Here is a 20,022-nt window from a genome sequence, read left to right on the forward strand (position 1 = left end):
TCATACTTCCTGAACTATCTCTGTATTTCTTTTATAAGACTCTGCCTTCTCTGTTAATGAGAATTTTTATTTCCTGTGTCTTTACAGTTTGTCTGTTGCAAGATGGCAAAACAGAAGAGAAAAGAGGGCAGAGTGGCAGAGAAAAAGAGCAAAAACCTGAAGGTGTCAGCTGCACAGACGCCCCCAGCACCTGCAGCCCCATCGGGCGCTGGGACGGCCCCTGCCGAGGTGGGTAAGGCGGGCATGCGGCTGGTGTCGGGTGGTGGGCAGTCCACGTGGACGTGCACCGTGCCTTCTAGACAACTGTGGGGCAGATCAGAGCTGCAGGGAACTAGGTCAGAGCCGCGCGACTGCCCTTTCTCAGCCTCCAAACCTCAGGGTGCTGGCGGGGCGCCAGGTGTGATGGGGTCTCAGTGGCCCTGCGGGGTGCCGGGTGATGAGGCTGCGTGGAGCTGGGCCTTGAGCCCCTCACACGGAAGAGGGCGCCTGGCCTTGGGTTCTGTGTGTGTTCAGAGGTTACATCAAAACGTGTTCCGAATCCGCTCAGAAATGTGTTTCCGTCTAAAGCGGCTGCTGCTGTCACCAGGCTCTGAGCGTCACTTTTTGTCGATGCCGAGCTGGCTCTGATCCAGCGTGTCGTTGATCAGAGGGCATCAGGTCACAGGTCCTGAGGAGGCATTCTACAGGAAGTGACAGTTGACAGACACGCCTCTCTCGCCCGCATGGCAGGTGAGGGTGCCGGCGGGGCGGGCCTGAGCAGCCTCCTGCCCTCGGTCACCCGCTTGAGCACCCAGGAACCACAGGGAGGGCAGCACTGTCGGCGCCGCCCCGCATCGTGTCGGGTCGTTTGGGGCCGTGAACAGACTTAGTTGTGAGGATCTGCCCTCAGTCAGCCACTTGACTGCGTCCTAGTCCGGTCTTTCTAGGAGAACGCGATGGAAGCCGGACCTGGTGGGTATGGTTGTTGGGCGCTCACTCTGGGGAGCCGTGTCTCCAGCTCTGTCTTTGTTTCAAGCCTGGGCCATGTGCAAGGCTGGGAGTCGGGGCACACGCAGCCGCCCCGCGTGTGCAGTGGGGAGGGGACGCGTGTGGGGGGCTAGGAGTCGGGGTATACACAGCCGCCCTGCGTGTGCAGTGGGGAGGGGACACGTGTGGGGGGCTGGGAGTCGGGGTATACACAGCCACCCTGCGTGTGCAGTGGGGAGGGGACGCGTGTGGGGGGCTGGGAGTCGGGGCACACGCAGCCGCCCCGCGTGTGCAGTGGGGAGGGGATGCCCTGTGCGGGGCTGGGGCGGGGCAGCGTGGAGGCCAGCTCCTGGCCTGCAGGCCTCATGCAGGACTGTCAGGACCCCAGGACACCGTCCTCTGGGCAGCTGTGTGTCCTGGGGAGGCACACCCGCGCCCGCCCTCCACAGTGGGTGGGCAGGTACAGGTGTGGAGGGAGGGGCCCTGGGTCAGGGTCGTCTCAGCTGTCCTGCCCTGAGTCAAGGTGAAAGCCACCCTGCCGTCAGGTGCCCCTTCCCTACCTTCTCCCTGGTGCCCACCTGGTCAGGGCGCCTGGTGACCACAGGCTGCGCTCAGCTGGCAGGCCATGTCGCTGGCCTGCGTCTGCTCCCGCCTGGGCTTGCGGCTAGGCCCGTGTCCCCAGGGCCCGCTCTTGTCATCCTTGCCTTCCCTGCCGCTGGATCCCAGTTTTGTCAGCGCTCCTTGGTGTCCAGACCCCAGATGGAGACTGGGTTTTCAGAGCTGTTCCAGCTCCCATTCAGGGTCCGGCCCTGAATCCCTGCAGAGCCTCAGGGCACGTGGATTTCTCTGGCCTGTTCCAGGACACGTCCCTGCTTTCTCTAGAAATGAACACCATACTGTCACCCTGGTGACACGTGATTTTGTTAAAATTTCCAGCTGTTAGTGGTCTCTGCTTGCTGGCTGCTCGTCACTGTCAGGACCCACAGAACAGCCTGGGTTTGTGATAAATACACATGCATGCTAAATCACTTCAGTTGTGTCTGACTCTTTGGACCCCATGGGCTGTAGACCGCCAGTCTTCTCTGTCCATGGGATTCTCCAGGCAAGAATACTGGAGTGGGTTGCCATGCCCTCCTCCAGGGAATCTTTCCCATCCAGGGTTCAAACCCGCATTTCTTACATTTCCTGTATTGGCGGCAGGTTCTTTAGTGGCAGGCCGCTAAGTATGGCACAGTTTAAATTTTCTACCTAAGACCAATCATGATTCTTAAATTCAGGCGACTTTTTAAAAAGTGATCTTTTTTTTTTGTTATTTAAGTGCTTGTTGATTGAAAGAAATTTGGAAAACAAAAGCGGGGAGAAGCTGGCATTTCCCTCCCAGCTGCCAATCGCAGGGTCCCTGTGGGGCCGCTCTCTGCAGCTTCCTCGTGGCCCCGGTGGCGCTGGGGAGGGGGTGTCTCCTGCTGGGGCTGGTCTCCAGGGTCGTCCTCCGAGGAGACGGATGCTGTTTCCTCCAGACCACATCCTGGTTTTGCTCATCAAAACGCTTCTTTACCCGCTGGGCCTCTGGTTCTCGTGGGAAGCCGGGGAGCTGCCGGGCCCCGCCTTCTTAAAGGAAGGACCCCTCTGTCCTCTCGGGGTGGGTGGCAGGAGCCTGTGGAAAAGTACTGGCCCGCCCACCCCCGCCGGGAGCCGTCCAGGGGCCCACGGGTGCCTGTGCGGTCGCTTCCCACAGCACGGGCCGAGGGTCCCGGGGCGGGTGCCCCGCGGCAGGGCCGGGGGCGCCTGGCTCGGGCTGTCCCCAGCGCGTCCCCTCTCTGTCCCTGCCACCCTGCTGTGTCGGTCCACAGCGCATGACGTCTTTGCAGCTGGGCCCATCTGCTTCTCAGTCCTGGTCGGCACAGGTCACCATATTGACCCACGGGGCCTCAGGCTGGCATCATGGGGGAGCGGGGAGCAGGGCCCGTGGCCACGATTCCCCCGCATCCCCGTGCTGGGTTTGCAGCCCGCCAGCTGCTGCTTTGAAGGCCTGTCCCGGCTGCTTCCTGGTCCTCCCAGAGGGGCTCGTGATGTAGATGCTTCACAGGTCTTTCTATTCCAAGGGTGGTGCTCGAACCACGGATCCTGGAGTTGGTCCATCTGCCCATCTCGTAGCTTCTTAACCCTCCCCATGAGCTGGGCGGATAGCCTCTTCCAGACAGGTCTCCGGCTTGACAGGCAGGAGGACGGGTCTGGCCAGCACGACGTGCGTGGAGGTGAGGGGTCTACAGGCCACGGCTCCCCCTTCCTGGGGAGATAACAGTGCAGACAGTGACCCACATGGCGGGGGGGACGCCCCAGAGCTGCTGTCGCCCTGGAGCCAGCGCCGGTCTGCCACCCGGGGCCGAGGCGCCTGCGCTGAGCGGGCCGGCAGCCCAGCCCTCTGCTCTGGTCTCGCTGAGAAGAGTTCCTTTTGTCTGCAAAGCCTGTTTCCATTGACAGAAGTGCCTTGGCCTCGGGTTCTCGGGGGCCGAGGTGTGGGACATTGGTGGCCTCACAGAGGGGCTGGCCGGAGAGGCTGGGTCCTGGGCACAGTCCCTGGGCGGCTGGGGTGGGAAGAGGTCCTCACCGGGGTCCCTGGGCAGCTGGGGCGGGGAAAGGTCCTCACCAGGGTCCCGGGCAGCTGGGGTGGGGAGAGGCCCTCTGGGGTCCCCGACTGAGGTGTCGCTGCCCCCACCCTGCCGCTCTGGGCAGCGCCGTGCAGGTGGTGTCAGGCAGGCTGAGCTGGCACCTGTCAACCTGCTGGCCCTCCGCCCGCGTGGCCTTTGGGGGTGGGGAGGCCCACCTGTGCGCAGCACGGTCTGTGGGCCCCCGTGTCTTCATGGGCCCCGCTGACAGTTGACGGGATAGTGGGGCTCCTGTGACCTCCCATGTGCTTGGGGGTAAGGAGGCTCCTTGCTTTTAACCTGGAAGAATCAGACAGGAATTCTGTGGGCATGAAGCCCACACGCGCTTCATAAAACTGCCAAGCGAGCCTGTGAACTTCTTGGCCTTGAGAATTTGCTCAGTAAAGTGACTTCATACCAGTGGTATTTGCCTTAAGGAATGTCACTGGTCTGGCAGCGGACATCTGGTGGTTAGCGAGTGCGGGTGAGGGGTTGCTGGTTTGTAAGGACAGCGCGCTGGGAGCCCAGCTTGTTTTCTCAGCAGAAGCGCCCTGTTCCACTGTTCCTGTCTCCTGCTTTGTGAGCACTGGGCGCTCGGTGGTCAGCCCCTGGGGGCTGCGAACCATGGGCTTGCGGGGCTAAGAGGATTCCGGGCCTGGGACCCTGAGGGCAGGGACCCTGAGGGCGGCCCCTACCCCGGGCCCCCCTTGCCCCTGGACTCACCGCACACGGCGTAGCCGCTCCACGGCAAGGTCTTGACACTTGGGCTGTGGCCAGGGTGGGGCTGTTCTGGGCGTGCTGTGTGCAGGGGCCTGTGCTTCTGTTTCTCCTGGTGGATTTGTAGGACTGGAAGGATCTATGGAAGCGTGTGTTCACGTCTGTGCAGCCCGCCGGTCGTGTGGAGGCCTCAGAGTGCTGTGTACTCGCCAGCACTTGGCGTCGTCCGCCGTGTTTTCAGTCTTGCCCGTCTTGTGGGTGCAGTTGTTCTTACTGTGTGTGTAGGGTTTTTTAAGCGGCTTTATTGGGGTGTTGACAGAGTAGACTGCGCGTTTGTTTATTTTTAAACCTTACCGAGTGTGGTTGATTGGCAGTGCATTAGTTTCTGCTTTACAGCGCATGGTTCAGTTCCACACGCACGTGCCCTCCTCCCCGTCCTGCCCGTCTGGTTTGCCACAGGACTGTGACTGGGGCCCCTCGTGCCGCACACAGAGCTGGGCCTCCTTGTCTGCCCACCTCTGCCAGCGCCTGCGGACCCTAGGCTCCTGGCCCAGCCTCCCGCTGCCCCTTGGCGCCTGCAGGGCTGTTCTTTTTGTCTGTGAGTCTGTTTGTTTCATAGATAAGTTTGTGTCATGTTTTAGATTCCACATGGGAGTGATACAATATGATACTTGTCTTTCTCGGACTTCACTTAGTGTGATAATCTCTAAGTCCATCTGTGTTCTGCCAATGGCATTATTTCATTCTTTCTATGGCTGAGTAGTATTCCACTGTGCTATGCCAATGCAGGTTCAATCCCTGGGTTGGGAAAGTCCCCTGGAGAAGGAAGCCGCAGCCCATTCCAGTGTTCTTGCCTGGAGAATCCCATGGACGGAGGAGCCTGGTGGGCTGCAGTCCATGGGGTTGCAGAGTCAGACGCGCCTGAAGTGACTGAGCCCGCAGCGTTCCGTGTGTTGTATGTACCACGTCGTCTTTATCCACTTGCCTTCTGGTGGACGTGACAGTCATCTCCTTGTCTTGGCTACTATAAACAGTGCTGCAGTGAACGGGATGCGTGTATCTTTTCAGATTAGTTTCTTCCGGACACATGCCCAGGAGCGGACTTGCTGAATCATACCACAACTCTGATTTTAGTTTAAGGACCCTCCACGCTGTTCGTGGGGGCTGCGCCAGGTTCCATTCCCGCCATGTAGGAGGGTTCCCTCTTGTGCACACCCGCTCCAGCAGCTCCTGTCTCTAGACTTGTTGATGGTGGCCGCTCTGACCACTGTGCGCTGGTGCCTCACTGTCATCGTGAGGTCACGTTGGAAGTTGCAGAAACCAGGGGGAGGCACGTGTGCCCTGCGCCGTCTCCTTGTTGGTGACGGGCTATGGTGTCACACCCAGGAGGGGCGTCGGTGCCACCCAAAGCATGCAGACGCCACTCGTTTTGCACATACGTTGCATGTCTTTCTGCGCAGTTTGACCGCAGGTGTCATGACCCAGCCCTGCTGTGACCAGCAGCTCCCAGGGCCACAGGGAAGCCCGTCTGCAGTGGCGGGAGCGTCCACGAACGTGTGCTCCTGTCTCGGGAAACGCCTGGCTGTGACTGCTGGTCGTATGGTTCACGCATGTGCAGGAGGCCGCCGCCCCCTCCACGCCCGTTGCCCATCATTGGGGAGCAGGGGGGCGTCTGGCTTCTTTGCGTCTTCCGGCGTTTGGCGTCTCGCGGTGCTCACACTGGTAAGGACAGCCTGACTTGCCCCGGGAACGGGCAGACTCTTGCTTCTCCAGCCTTGGAGATGTGTGTGCTGCTGTCTTTATTGGCTCTGGGGACTGCCGGGCAGGTGTGTGGCCGCCTGCTGCGTCCCTGCTAGGCGCGGCCCTCGCCTCCCCTCCAGTGTGACTCCGGGCCCTTTTCCAGGACGTCTTCGGAGCTGTGCCCCAGGGCCCGCGGCCTGTTGGTAGGCTGCCTGTGAGCCGTGCGCCTGTCTCTGAATGGGGCTTCTCGGCCCTTTGTCACCTCTGAGCCGCTCGGGTGGAGCTGGAAGCTGCCCAGCGCCCCCTGCTCTGGACCCTCTGCCTCGTCCCCCAGCCCTCCCTGTGCGGAGTCCAACGCTCGAATTACTGCTCCGTCAGCGGGACTGCATGTGTGAGCTCTGCTTCCTCGTGGTCAGCAGGAAGCTCAGTAAAATGTAATTTTAAAGAAGCAGCATGCATTATTTTTCCTGAGTTACACGTGGACAAATGGATAAAAAAGAGAAAAGGAAATAGAAACATACAGAAGAAGCCAGGCAGAGGAATCCTGCCAGCCCACGAGAGCTGCGGTTGGCACTTGGGCTGGCACAGTGCCCTGCGTGGATGCCCTGGCTTTTCCGTGTGTGAGGCGCCACGCCAGCCCTGGGCGTTACCACGCCTTCCAGGCTTCCTAGTGCGATGAGAAGAAAAGGTCCCACGTGATTGTTGCAATTTCAGTTTCTTTGCTTGCTGCCTTGAGCGGCTGCTGGTTTCTTTCCTGCAAGCTGCCTGGGTGTTTTTCTAGCTCTGTTGCACAGCTCGCAGTCTCCGTGTAGATTTGAGAAAACACCTCTGCTGAGTGTGCATTGTCCTAGCAGTTCAGATATTTTTCCAGCCGAGTTATTTGTATGGTTTGGGCCTTAGACAGCCCCACGCCGGCCGCCCAGCCTCCCCACCGTGTGCTGGCCCTTTGGCGCCCGGGTCAGTATGGGAAGGGGGTTCTCCCGTGAGCACCGGCCGCTCACTTGCTGTGAGACCTGGAGGACCCCGACCCCAGCCCCGTCATTGAAACGTGGCCTGTTCCGTCCCCTCCAGCGGCCTGGGACCCGGCTCCTCCCCACCGCCGTTCACTGGGCCCAGCTTCCCGCAGACCTGGCTGGGGGCTGCCTGGAGGGGCTTCACAGGGGCATTTGGGTGAACAGCGCAGTCTCTGGGCCCACCCCTCTCCCCAGAGCAGCCTCTCTGCCGCTGCTGCACCCTCTTCCCTATGGTGGAGGGCCTCCTGGATGTGGCCACTCCCGCCCAGCCTGTGCATCCGCCACCTTTCCTGCCGACCATGTGCACCTGACTTTGGTCCGTCCGCTGGTCCGGCCCTGCTCCCTGCAGTGTGAGCAGAACCCAGTCTGAGCCTGTGTGGAGGCCTCCAGCCTCCATCTGCTGCCCCTCCAGCCGCGGTCAGCCAGGACCAGGCCCAGAGCCATCCCCTCCCCCAGCGCAGACCTGGGACACGGAGGGGCTCGAAGGACTGGGGGCCTCTTCCCAGCTGGTCCAGATCACCCACTGGTGCCCAGAGGCGCCTTGGGGCCTGGCCCTGTCTGTCCCTGCGGGCCCACTGCCCCCTTGCCCCCCCCTGCATCTCGGGATGTGGAGAGCAGAGCCCCTCGTCCCGGGAGGGGTTGCTGTGTCTGTCTTCTGAATAAACAGCATCGAAATCACCAAGGGAAGTTTACAGGGGCCCAGTTCTGCCCTTGCACCCCCACGCTTCCCCTCTTGGTCCCTCCGAGGTGTATCTGACAGGCTGTGTATCCTGTCTTTTCTGACATCACCCCTGATGTAACCTTTAAAGGCAACCCCCCCTCCGCCCCCCGCCTTTATCAAGCAGAAACACGTGTTGTAACGCAGCACAGAGGTGCGGTGGGCCCGCTGGGCCTGGCCCGCTCCTTTCCCCGTGCAGATGCTTATGCCGTGAGGAGTGGCGGAACGCACCCTGGCTGCCCTGACTCAGGAGGGCCCTTCCTTGTGCCCTGCTCCTGGAGGCCCTGGCCTGTCTCCCACCCTCGCCCCGGGGCCTGATCTCCTGGGGTCTGCCTTGCCCGGGCTTCGGGAGGGGGCCGCAGTCACTTCCTGAACTTGGACGTCACCGTGACCCCCCAGCCGTGTGTGAACTGGGGGTTTGAAGCTTGAGGGGAGCTTTGCTCGAGGGTGCTTGCTTGGGATGTGGTGTGTCACCGTGCCTGCGCCTGGTGTGTGCAGAGAGCAGGACGTGGGCACAGGGGAACACCCTGTCCTGTCGTCTCTGCCGAGACCACCTCCCCTTCCCCGCTCGTAGGGAGCCACTCAGCTTACTATTCTCGAGAGCTGACCCCACGTTTATTTCATTAGAAGGGTCACTCCTAACTATAGATCGTTACTCAGTGGCCTATCAGACGATGCACTCGAGAAAGTTCTCTAGTTTTGGGTCTGAAATGCCAGAATGGACAGATGAGGCCCAATATTTGTTCAGTCTTTCAAAAGTATTTTCACAGTGGAATGAAAAGAACTCCCAGGATGGAGCGCTCACAGCTGGGAAAACAGTTGCTGCTTTGAAGACGGTTTTCCCAGGCACAGGGCTCACGTCTCCCGCTGCGAGGGGCAGAGACGGCGTCTGGTGTCAGCGGAGGGCTCCTGGCTGAGGCCGGCCAGTCTGAGCTGGGCCGCCCCCGGGGAGCGCGCCTGGAGGAGCTTGGAGGAGCTCGTCCCTCAGATGCACACCTGAGTAGGGGGACGCACCTGCATGCCCACAGGCCCCGGTCTCCAGGTGTCAACCCACTGAGTTTCTGTTCAGAAGCCACATGTTAGAAGACAAGTGGGGTTGAGGGGTGGTTCCCCGGTGACCACCGGGTTTGGCTCTGCCTTTGAGCCCCAAGCCTCTGCTGGCCCGGCAGTGCCCTGCTCATTCTTCAGGGCTGAGCACGGTGGCCACCACAGCCGGACACCTCCACCCGGCAGCCCTCCTGGCCTGGAAGTGCAAGGCGGCTGGAGCCAGGCCCCACCTGGTGTGAGGCAGGGGCGGAAGTGCGTGATGGGCGTACCTGGGTCTGGGGTGCGTGTCTCGGTGCCAGGACCCAGGGCTCAGCATGCAGGACACAGACTGAGGCTTACGGACAGGTGTGTGTCAGGGTACAGGCCCACTGCTGTGACACAGAGCCCCCAGAATACAGAGCCTTAAATAGAAGGGGATCTCGCAGCAGCGGTGCCAGCTCCAGGCCACCAGCAGTGGCATCCTGGCCCTGTTCGGGACCGGCTCCCCTGGCCTCTCAGGCTGGAAGGTTGTGCCTTTTGACATCTTCATCTGGTTCTCTCTCCCCCGCCCCAGCCCCCGGCCACTGTTTTTTTTTTAAAGATTTTTTTGTTGGGGACCACTTTATATTTAGGTCTTTATTGGATTTGTTACAGTGGTGCTTATGCTTCTGTTTTTTTGGCCACGAGGCATGCGGGGTGATAGTTCCCCAACCAGGGATCGAACCTGAACCCCCGCCCCCATTGGGAGCACAGAGTCCTAACCACTGGATGGCCAGGGAAGTCTCCTTCCGCTTCCCACCACTGCTTTTAGAAAACCATTCATGGGCATTTCCCAGCCAGACCCGGGTTGGCGAGGACCCTGGTGGATCCCACTCCATTACTCCCCTCCCCTCCCTCAGGCTTCCCAGGAAATTGGTCTGGAAGGCCTGTACTTCCCGATGTTCCCTGTTTTTGAGGGGCTGATTTCTGCAGGTGTTGCCCGAGGCAGCGGTTGCCGGGTTGTGTGGCGGGGTGACGAACGGCGGGGTGACGGCCTCCTGGACGACCTCGCTGACCCCTTCAGCCGTGTGGGCACTCGACCCTCCTGCTGGCTCCGCGGATAAGTAGGCTCAGCGGGGTGGCGGCGCGGGGGTGGAACCTCTGCGTGGAGACTGGCTGCCGTGGCCTGCCTCCTGTCTGCGTGGCTTACACTGCTGAGTCAGCAGAGAAGACTGTCGCGTCCGCTGCAGAGGGAGTGTGTCTGGGCGGCTGTGGGGGCTGGTCGTGCCCCCTGGGAGAGCCCAAGGCTCCTGGGGGCGGAGCCCACGTGCGCCCTGGGTGGCAGCACCGCCGGCGACAGAGGGCCTGGGGACCCGTCCCTGCACAGACGGGGACGGCGCCCTTGCAGTGACTGGACTCTCTCCAGGACTCCCTGCAGCTGACTTCTTGTGATAAGTTTTAGAGTGACTTCACCCACTGACGAGGCTTAGAGTTGCAGTCAGGGTTCGGTCCACTTTTGTTCTATGTTTCTTTGGCCTGTGAAACCCTTGCTCCCGGATGAGATCCCCACCCTCTGAACAATGGCAAACTCCAGACCCACTCAGAGCAGCTGGCTTTCTGACACCACTTAGCTGGGTGTTGCAGGTGAGGTTGTGGTGGGGCCCACGGACGCAGGCCCCCCCTGGTGGAAGGGCCTTTCCTGGGCTCTCCAGCTGCGTGGAGCCACGCTGGCCTCGGCGCTGCTGTCGAGGTGCCGGCGCAGGTCCTGCTCTGATGGCTGGTGCCCCTGCTTCCTTGAGACACCCTTCTCCATCTTCTGACCCCACAGCCCTTGCCTGCAGGCTTGCTGGTGGGTGCAGGCTTTAGAGCATGCCACAGGGCACGGTGGGCTGAGGGGCTCACATGCCCTTGACCCAGAGGCTGGTGGGCACTCGGTGGGGAGCGGGGCTGGGCCGGCAACTCTGCCTTCCTCCTGCCCCCCACTGTCCTTGATGCGGTGTTCAGAGGCCTTAGAGACCTGAGCAGAGGCACTCCTGTGCACCTGCCACACCCATCAGGTGCCCACACACAGCACGCGCATGCACGCCACACCCATCAGGTGCCCACACCCAGCACGCGCATGCACGCCACACCCATCAGGTGCCCACACACAGCATGCGCATGCACGCCACACCCATCAGGTGCCCACACACAGCACGCGCATGCACGCCACACCCATCAGGTGCCCACACACAGCACGCGCATGCACGCCACACCCATCAGGTGCCCACACACAGCACGCGCATGCACGCCCCACCCATCAGGTGCCCACACACAGCACGCGCATGCACGCCACACCCATCAGGTGCCCACACACAGCACGCGCATGCACACACACCCATCAGGTGCCCACACACAGCACGCGCATGCACGCCCCACCCATCAGGTGCCCACACACAGCACGCGCATGCACGCCACACCCATCAGGTGCCCACACACAGCACGCGCATGCACGCCCCACCCATCAGGTGCCCACACACAGCACGCGCATGCACGCCACACCCATCAGGTGCCCACACACAGCACGCGCATGCACACACACCCATCAGGTGCCCACACACAGCACGCGCATGCACGCCACACCCATCAGGTGCCCACACACAGCACGCACATGCACGCCACACCCATCAGGTGCCCACACACAGCACGCGCATGCACGCCCCACCCATCAGGTGCCCACACACAGCACGCGCATGCACGCCACACCCATCAGGTGCCCACACACAGCACGCGCATGCACGCCACACCCATCAGGTGCCCACACACAGCACGCGCATGCACGCCACACCCATCAGGTGCCCACACACAGCACGCGCATGCACGCCACACCCATCAGGTGCCCACACACAGCACGCGCATGCACGCCACACCCATCAGGTGCCCACACACAGCACGCGCATGCATGCCACACCCATCAGATGCCCACACACAGCACGCGCATGCACGCCACACCCATCAGGTGCCCACACACAGCACGCGCATGCATGCCCCACCCATCAGGTGCCCACACACAGCACGCGCATGCACACCACACCCATCAGATGCCCACACACAGCACACGCATGCACGCCACACCCATCAGATGCCCACACCCACATGCACACATACACACACTCCACATCACACACCCCGGCTGACGCACCCAGCACGCACACCACACCACACACACCGTGCTCACACCCAGCACGCACACCACACCACACGCCCCAAGCTCATTGCTGCCACAGATGCTGGGCCAAAGTCCAGCCCCAGTTCCCACCCCCGTGTCTGCTTCTGCCATGGCAGCTCTGCCTTGGGAATCAGCGCTTCACTAATGTGCTCGATTCCTGACGGTTGAGGATCATCTCAGGGATGTTTCCCCCACACCATGGGGCAAAGGGCCAGCCAGGAGGTGGCTGAGGCCCCAGCCTTCCCGCCGATGGGGTGGGTGCACAGCCCAGGTTCTACTGACGTGAGTGCTGCCCTCCCACCATAGGGGCGCGGGCCTGGCTGGGGGCAGGTCACAGAGCCCCCAGGCCTCTGGGAGGTCACGCCTGGTGCTGAGCAGGCCTCTGTGCCAGCCACTCCCCACTGCTGGGCTCCTGGCAGGCCGTGAGGAGCCTTACTGCCTGGGAGGGCGGGGGTGCCAGGAAACAGCAAAGCCATCGAACGCCTTGATTATATCTGTGCCTGTCCTGCCAGAATGGTTAAATCAGCCTCCGCTGTCAGACAAACACTCTGAGAAGGACGGGTGTGAGCTCCAGGCCTGGACCCTGTGGGGGCAGATTGTGGCTCTGCCTTCGGACTGGGTGCCAGGCTATCGCATGAAAGGGGCTTGAGAGCACTGGGTCTGGGAAGAGCCCTGTGGTTAAGTCGGGGCCTCTGCCTGTACCTGCCCTTCAGACTCGGGGCTGCCCGCACACGTCCTGGGTTTGCCAGAGGGCCCGGGACAGGCCTGGTTCTCTAACACGCTGTCTCCCTGCCCCTGCCCACCACCACCCCCCCCAGCCGGGACAAGAGTAAGTGAGTACCCCGTGCCGGGGTTCCTCCTGTGACGGGGACTTGCCAGGGTCAGGGGGCTCGATAAGAGCACTCACCTCCTCCGATGGGCTTTCACGGGGGAAGCGAGCCTTGGTGGGGCCTGAGTCACTGGAGACACCTGGTGAATGCAGGTATTTGCTTGGGACAAAGACTCTTTGGAGGTTTGCACCATGAAGAACTGTTAAAACTAAAACTGGCTCATCTAATGTCACCTAAACATTTTCCAGGGTTTGTCACCTAAACGTCTAGCATTCTCCTGGGAAGGCCCCTCCAAGAAGCTTATCCCAGTGCCCACCCAGAGTGTGCAACGTGCGTGGGGCGCCCTCCACATTCTGGGAGCATCCAGGGCTCAGACAGCGTCGTCTGGCCAGGGAGGTGGCCTCCTGACCTGGGGTGTTTCTCTAGTGAGGAAGGGGTGGCTCTACGGCCGATGCTGAGTGCCCCCCTCTCCCGCAGGAAAGCACTTAGATGGAGAATTCAGAGGCGTTGGCAACAGTTTTATTGACAAAAGGCTGAACAGCCCTGGACTTGTTAGGTTTCTTTCTTGGACAGAGTCTACGCCGTCACTGTCACCACTGTGTTTCAGAGGCAGGTTCTTCACACGCCTGCCGCGGCCCACCCTTCAGGAGGTGCCCCCAGGTGTGGAGGGAGGCGCGGGGGCCTGGTGCACACCCGCCGTGGAGCGCGCCCCACGCCCCCAGGTCACGTCAGCCTGCGCCTTCCGTCCCCGAGATGGCGGGTTCACAGCAAGTCCGCCTGGAAACAAGGCTGCCTCATCCTGGTGCTCTCCTTTCTGCTCTCCTTGGGGGTTTCAGAAGCGTCTGTCCCGGGCCCAGCATGTGCCGGAGGCAGGGGGCAGTTCTGTGGGAGCGGCCGGCGGACAGACGCCCCAGGGCCGCGCGGGGCGCACCGTCCCCCGCTGCGGCCCCTACACGGTGCTGCTGAGCTTCACCTCGGCCTGCTCCGCGCTGTCCGGGACCACGGCCTTCAGGGCCGCGTGGCAGAGGCGGTTCAGGGCTGACAGGCCGGTTTTCTGCTCCAGGTAGAGCCGCAGCTTGTCGCGGAAGGTCTCCCCGAGGAAGCTGTAGATGAGCGGGTTGAGGCAGCTGTTGGAGAAGGCGGCCAGGTTGACCACGTGGCCGGCCAGCGGGTGGGCGTGGCGGGGGGAGCGCTGGCAGGGCGCAGCCCCCGGCGGCGCGCGCTGCAACAGGTGCACGCTGATGAAGACGTTCTCGGGCAGCCAGCACACGAAGAAGACCAGCACCACGGCCAGGATCATGCGCAGTGCCTTCTGCCTCCGCGGGCGCAGGCCGCGGTGCCGGTGCGCGCTCACCAGCACGCGCACGATGAGCGCGTAGCAGAGGCCGATGACGGCGAAGGGCAGCACGAAGCCCAGCGTGACCTCCAGCCACTGCACCTCCCGGACGTCGGCGAAGCAGAAGCACGCGTCCTCGCTGCGCTGCAGGTGGGCGGCCGTGAAGGGCGCCAGCGTGGCGGACACGGAGGCCATCCAGATGAGGCCGCAGCTCAGCCGCGCACAGGGCTTCGTGCGGAACGGGCTGCAGCGCACAGCCTTGGCCAGGGCCAGGTAGCGGTCGAAGCTCATCCAGGTGAGGAAGAAGACGCTGCTGTACATGTTGACCTGCAGGAAGAGCGACATGAAGGTGCATAGCGCAGCGATGTCGTAGTACTGCTCGTCCAGGTTGAACACTTCGATGAGTGAGTCCGCCACCAGGATGAGGTCCGCGGCCGCCAGGTTGATGAAGTACAGGTCGGGGATGGTCATCTTCTCCCGGAAGCGGATGTTCACCACCAGGATGAGCAGGTTGCCCACGAAGCCGATGGGGAAGAGGAAGATGGTGTACAGGCAGGACAGGAAGAGCCCGATGGCGTACTGCTGCCGCTCCGAGAGTGCCGCGGAGCCGTTGGCCAGCGTGCGCGGCAGCTCCAGCCCCCCGGCCGTGTCGTTGTAGGCGCCCGGCGGCAGCTCCATGCCAAGCCAGGGACGCCGGGAGTGGCCGGGCTCTCAGGATGCGCTTCGTGGCTCCCAGAAGCCCGTGCAGAGCAGGAAACGCATCTTGAGAAAGAGAGGTGGCGCTCCTGGAAGTGAGCCAGGCGTCGGTGAGGCCAGAGCAGGTCTCCCTCGGGCGCCTGTGCAGCCGGATGCTGCAGTCCGTGTCCGCGCTGAGCCTGCGCGCTCACTCCATGGCACCTGGGAAGGAAGAGCAGAGGGTCAGCAGGCGCCAGGGCATGCCGGCTTGGGGGAGCACACGCACGCGGGAGGGCTGGGTGTGTTCCCTCGGCCTGGAAGGTGGCCAGCCCTGAGCTGGAGCAGGAGAGTCACACGCAGAAAACACCCGGGTTCTCCCGAGGCTCCAGAGCCGTGGGCCTGAGGCCGGCCAGACACAGCTCAGGAGGGAGCGAGGCGGGATTGGGGGGGGGGGGGGCTGGGGGTGGGGTGAGCCTCAGGAGGACAAGAGGGGATGACCCAGCATGCACCAAAGGTGCAGCCCGCTTTGCTCCTACAGTCTCCAGGTGGAAGGAATCCAGTGGTTTTGGCTGATCCTGAGTCCGGGTGCTAAACACAAAGTTGTTTTCATAACATGAAATGAAAAAAAGTGGTCATTGTTTCAGGACCTAAAATTTGTCTTACTGTTTTGTTGGTTATTGTAAAACCAAATATATCTCCTTACTGCTCCTTGCAGCCTAGAAATGCTGTGACCTGGAGGCTGGGAGAGAAATCCTCCCGAACCTCTGCTTCTGCCAGCCCTGCCCTGGTGGCCGCCAGCACCCAGACGGACACGGGCTCTGCTCACTGCTCCCTGGGCCTCTGGGCAGGGCCTGGGGTATCTGGGTGTCCTGGGCTGGGGGTGGGGTGGGGGGGCAAGCAGCCAGGCAGCGGGGCAGGAGGGAGGAGCCCTAGCAACCTGGCCTGGAGAGTTTCCGCTTCACCTGCAAGATGGTTGGGAATCGTTTCCAAAGTGTTGCCAAAGCAACAGACACTTCCTGAGCGAGCGCTTGAAAACACCATTAAAAACAAGAAAAGGAAAGAGAGAAATCAGGACCCTGGTGTCAGTTATTTTAAAAAACTCAGTAACCTCTGCTTCTGGGGTTGATAAACTGGATCTTACTGCTGGTTCTGTGTTCTCTCGTCGTCTTTGGTCGGTAATCCCAATTTGAACCAGATAAACGCCATTGTTCTCGGATCCCATCTGTAATATTTAAAGCCTCTGTTTTTAAGTTTCTCTGTAAAAGCTGCTTAGAGTATTTGCTTTGCTCTTAATGTGGGAATTTTGGAAAGCTTTGCGCTGATTCTCCAGAAGTTCCAGGCCAGCAGAGCCTTGGTACACCCGCACTCCCGCGTGCTCTCCCGCCCTTGACTATCGCTGCTGTTTCTGTGCCGGTCTTGAGGAAAGACAGGCGTCAGGCAGTTGCTGACACACTTTCCTCATGAAGCCTGGCCATGAATTTACAGATAAAAAGGTGAGTGTTAAACAGTGGGGCCTTGTCTTGTTTCAGATTGCCACCACTTGTCCAGATCTAAAAAAATGAGCCACGTTCTTGTGAGATCTGTTGTGCTGAGTCGCTCAGTCGTGGCTGACTCTTTGCAACCCCATGGACTGTAGCCCGCCAGACTCCTCTGTTCATGGGATTTTTCAGGCAAGAACACTGGAGTGGGCTGCCATTTCCTTTTCCAGGGAGATCTATTAGCTATGTATTCTACGTATTAAAGTAACCTCAGGCTGGTGGGCATCCTCACTGAAGGAGAAAGGAAAGTGCCGGCCGTCAGAGGACAAAAACCGTTCACCATCCCCCCTGTCCTATGATACAAAAGAACCTTCCTGCTGAGCCTCCGTATTGAAGGCCTGGGGGCAGGGGGGGCCCCAGATTGTCCACATTGGCCTGGCTGCTGTTCACCACCCCAGGCAGCCCGCCCAACCCAGCCGCCTGGCCCCTTTCCATCCCGGTGCCTGGGACCCCCTTACCTGTGCCGCCTCTGGCCACCCGACGTGTGTTGCTCTGAGCAGACCTGTCCTGTCCCGGGGAGCGGGGCTCAGCCAGCCTCCCGATGTGTCCCTGCTGGGGAACAGCAGTTGACTCTGGACTTGGGGTGGAATCAGGACCTTCGCAGGACTCCAGAGAGGAGTGGGGAGGGGCAGGAAGCCGCGGCACCCAGCCCTCGGCCAGCCCGCCCGCCTGCTCTGTCCAGGCCTGCCCCTGGCGGCCGCAGGCTTTATAGGCTGCCTGCGACCTCCCGCGAGTCTGGCGTAACCCCTTTGGTGCCGGTCTTTTTCTCACCCTGCGGCACTGAGCTGGGTCTCCCCAGGCATCTTCCTGGAAGTTTACAGTTGACTGGCTTTTCTTCATCTGCTGATACAAACTTTTCTTTTTAACTTTGAAGGGACTGTAAGTGGGTCTTGTTTATCTTTCAGAGAATATTATTCTTTGTCAAAGCTTATGTATTATTTCTTGTTTTATCAAGAGACTGCCTTTAAGACTAACCACTAAATTTCCTAAGTTTAGAGAGTAGTGTGTGAATTATGCATAGAGAATTTAACCTACGAACCTCACAAGACACTTGTAGACAAAAATGCAAACCCGCGAGTAGTGGGCAGGCAAGTGAATTCCAGGCTGGGTAGCGTTTCCTACTGGAGAGGAGCCAGCCCAGCCCACCCCTGCCCCAAGCCTGCTCCCGAAGCCCCTGGAGGGCTAGTTCTGCAGCTGCTGCGGAAGACCCCTCTTCCTGCCACGAATCTCCCGCGCGACCTGTCCCAGTGCCGACCGAGCACGTGCTCCACCTGCCGGCAGCTGGGAGAGGCTGGCCGAGCTGCCCCCGCGTCTGCAGGCGTGAGTTCTGTGCTTCTCAGCAACAGTGCATTTTAACCCATCTCATATCTTCCTCTTGGTGTCGTCTTTTTTTTTTTTTTTAACCTTTTGGGTTTTTTTTGAAGCTGTGAGACTGAAGTCTGAGTGGTCTTTGGATGACAGGCAAATGAGGCAGACTGCTGCAGTGTGAGCCCTGGGGTGGTGTGCATGCTTCCCGCAATCGGAGGGCTGCTGACAGGAGGGACTGTGGATGCGGGTGGGTCCCCAGCCCCACGCCACGTGCTGCATCCTGGAGTGAGCTCCAAGGTGTTGGAGTGATGCTGACGTGACATCCTTCAGGTGTATGTTTTAGGAGAGGTTCCTATTTCAGCGGCTTCCCAGGTGGCACTAATGGTGAAGAACCCGCCTGCCAATACAGTAGATGTGGGTTCGATTCCTGGGTCGGGAAGATCCCCTGAAGGAGGGCATGGTGACCCACTCCAGTGTTCTAGGCTGGAGAATCTCGTGGACAGAGGAGCCTGGCGGGCTATAATCCACGGGTCACAGAGTCAGACATGACAAGCAACTTAGCAGGCACGCACCTATTTTCAGCAGAATACTGTGTTGAATTTTTTATGGAAAAATCCTGATATTCAGGGTTCGTTCCCAGCTGTGCTTCTGATAGGTTCACCTTCTAAAGGATGGCCCAATAACATAAATGGGGTTGATTTGATCTTAGACCTATTTTTGGCCAGCTGCACACAGGATGGTTTCTGCACTAGGAATACTGGAGACGCCATCTTGAGAGAAATGAGTCATGAGAAAGTACAATTTCCTCTCGAGTTAAATAAATAAAGCACAAATTCAGGCCCTGAAATAGCCGAGCCGCGTCACTGCCGCACGGCCGCTCCCTCCTGGCGGGAACACAGCCTTCAGCCCCCGCTTCACGACCTGAGCACAACACCCCGTGTGTCCTGAGTTCAGGGGTCCATGGGCCAGGGTTCCGGGCTCACCGTCGGGACAGAGCTGGGGCTGCCGGGCCACAGCTGGGGCTGCCGGGCCACAGACCCCCTGTTCCTGTGCCCGCAAATGGGTAGGCGTCTCCCCTCCTGCTGCTGCCGAGTATGAGGGCCCGGCCCCGCGTCGTCAGGCCGTCGAGCCCCATCGGTATTCCTGCGCGCAGGCCTCCTGTGAGGCGTGGGGAGCGTCTGTAACCGGGAACACCCAGCCTTGAGCGGGCGCTTCCGTGGCGCTCGCTGCGCCACCGACCCGCTGCGCCGGGGGCAGAGCTGCACGGTCGAGCGCGCCCGTGGATGGGATGCTGTGCGCGCGCTGCGTGGGGGAGGGCCGGGCTGCCCGAGTTAGGGAGGCCTCTGGGCCCCACCCGGTTCTCGGGGTGACTGGGTGGGCCTGGGAAGTGATGAGTCCGTTAAGATTCAGGCCAGGTGGCACCAGAGCAGGGTGGGTACAGGGACCCCGGCCTCCACCAGCATCCTCTCCACCCCGCCCCGCCCCCCGTGCTGATGGACTGACGGACGGACAAGTGCCTTTGAGTCCCACCCTGCCGCGGGTGCGCCAGGGCGGGGTCCCCGGAAGGTTTCCAGGGTGGCGTTCCAGCGTCACGATTTCCAGCCCGATCGAACCCTGCTGTTCTCAGCCGGGCGTCTGCCTTTGGGGACTGACAGCCGCAACGTGAGTGGTTTCGGGGCCGGGTGTCACCGCCTTTGCACCCAGAGAAATTCTGACCCTTGCGGCCTCTCTTCGGGGTGGGCGCTCTGCCCTCCTGGAGGAAGACTTTAAATAACTGCGCAGGCGTAGGTCGGCCCGCCGGAAAATCACCTTGTTTCCATGTAAATGTCCCCGCTCCTCAAACTTTAAGTGGGGAGAGAACACTGCTGTGTGTTCAGAGGAAATTTAAGGCAATCAAGTTGGAAACTGTTTCCACCGAAGGCCGAAAGGCAGACCGGGCAGAGGCGCGCGGTGACCGCAGCCTGCGTGTGTGTCGGGCGCAGGCCGCGCCTCGGGACCGCCTGCTCCTCTGCACCCGTGGGTTTGCCGTGGCTCTCCTCGCTGTCTGTAGCTCACACGTGTGCCTGTCACACGTGCCCATACGTGCGTGTGTGACGCCGACGCCCTGCGTGCACGTTGCGTGGTGTGTGTTTGCCTCGACTTGCTGGCGTTATTCTGGCCCATGGTGAGCCGGGCCCGCGTCTTGACGCCGCTGTACGCCCCGCGCATGGGAGCCGGTGGTCTGGACCCGCTGGTTCCCGGGCCCTTGTCTGGCTCCTTTGGTCCGAGAGCCGCGGTGACGTTTTCCATGTGCCGATGCTCAAGGCCATGAGCGATTGCCCGG

At 61.0% G+C, this 20,022-nt stretch overlaps 2 protein-coding genes across 4 annotated transcripts in view; one reads left to right on the top strand and one right to left on the bottom strand.

Moving 5' to 3' along the window:
- CHLSN (cholesin) overlaps positions 1–20,022 on the top strand; it is a 67,363-nt gene that overhangs the window by 9,888 nt on the left and 37,453 nt on the right. For all 3 annotated transcript variants that reach the window (XM_020882345.2, XM_020882346.2, XM_020882343.2), the window contains exon 2: positions 88–228. In XM_020882345.2, coding sequence (XP_020738004.1) covers positions 103–228 — 126 coding nt within the window. In that variant the 5' untranslated portion in view covers positions 88–102. The remainder of the gene's footprint in view (positions 1–87; positions 229–20,022) is intronic.
- GPER1 (G protein-coupled estrogen receptor 1) lies at positions 13,346–18,794 on the bottom strand. Its single transcript, XM_070460608.1, has 2 exons — positions 16,850–18,794; positions 13,346–15,075 (listed from the first exon to the last, which is right to left on the bottom strand). The coding sequence occupies exon 2, from the start codon at positions 14,854–14,856 to the stop codon at positions 13,792–13,794; it is 1,065 nt and encodes a 354-aa protein (XP_070316709.1). The 5' UTR covers positions 14,857–15,075; positions 16,850–18,794; the 3' UTR covers positions 13,346–13,791.

This window comes from Odocoileus virginianus, chromosome 33 (assembly GCF_023699985.2).
Source record: "Odocoileus virginianus isolate 20LAN1187 ecotype Illinois chromosome 33, Ovbor_1.2, whole genome shotgun sequence".
NCBI classification, from domain to species: Eukaryota; Metazoa; Chordata; class Mammalia; order Artiodactyla; family Cervidae; genus Odocoileus; species Odocoileus virginianus.

Coding starts and splice junctions, on each gene's coding strand:
- GPER1 (XM_070460608.1), bottom strand. CDS start 14,856: ATGGAGCTGCCGCCGGGCGCCTACAACGACACGGCCGGGGGGCTGGAG.